Source organism: Eimeria mitis, genomic scaffold (assembly GCF_000499745.2).
Source record: "Eimeria mitis Houghton genomic scaffold, Emh_scaff617, whole genome shotgun sequence".
Lineage (NCBI taxonomy): Eukaryota > Apicomplexa > Conoidasida > Eucoccidiorida > Eimeriidae > Eimeria > Eimeria mitis.
This window is the reverse complement of record NW_013574371.1, coordinates 16,432-16,701: the sequence shown is the minus strand read 5'-3', so window position 1 is coordinate 16,701 and position 270 is coordinate 16,432. Positions and strand designations below refer to the sequence as shown.

At 60.4% G+C, this 270-nt stretch overlaps 1 protein-coding gene across 1 annotated transcript in view; it reads right to left on the bottom strand.

Moving 5' to 3' along the window:
- Positions 1–8: 8 nt before the first annotated feature.
- The window catches only part of EMH_0017900 (uncharacterized protein), a gene marked incomplete at both ends in the record, with an annotated part of 516 nt that continues 254 nt past the window's right edge, over positions 9–270 (bottom strand). The window contains one exon of the mRNA XM_013501020.1: positions 9–270. Coding sequence (XP_013356474.1) covers positions 9–270 — 262 coding nt within the window.

The window sequence follows — 270 nt, the reverse complement described above, 5'->3', positions numbered from 1 at the left end:
CTTTTCTCCTATTCTTTCTCATCTGCTGCTGCTGCTGCTGTTGCTGCTGCTGCTGCTGCTGCTGCTGCTGTTGCTGTTGCTGTTTCCGCTCCTATTGCTGCTTCCGTTCCTGCTGCTGCTGCTGCCGCTCTTCCTTTTGCTGCTGCTACCGCTCCCACTGCTGCTGCTCCTCCCGCTGCTGCTCCTCCCGCTGCTGCTCCTCCCGCTGCTGCTGCTGCTGCTGCTGCTGCTGCTGTTGCTGCTGTTGCTGCTGCAGTTTTGCGTCCGCGT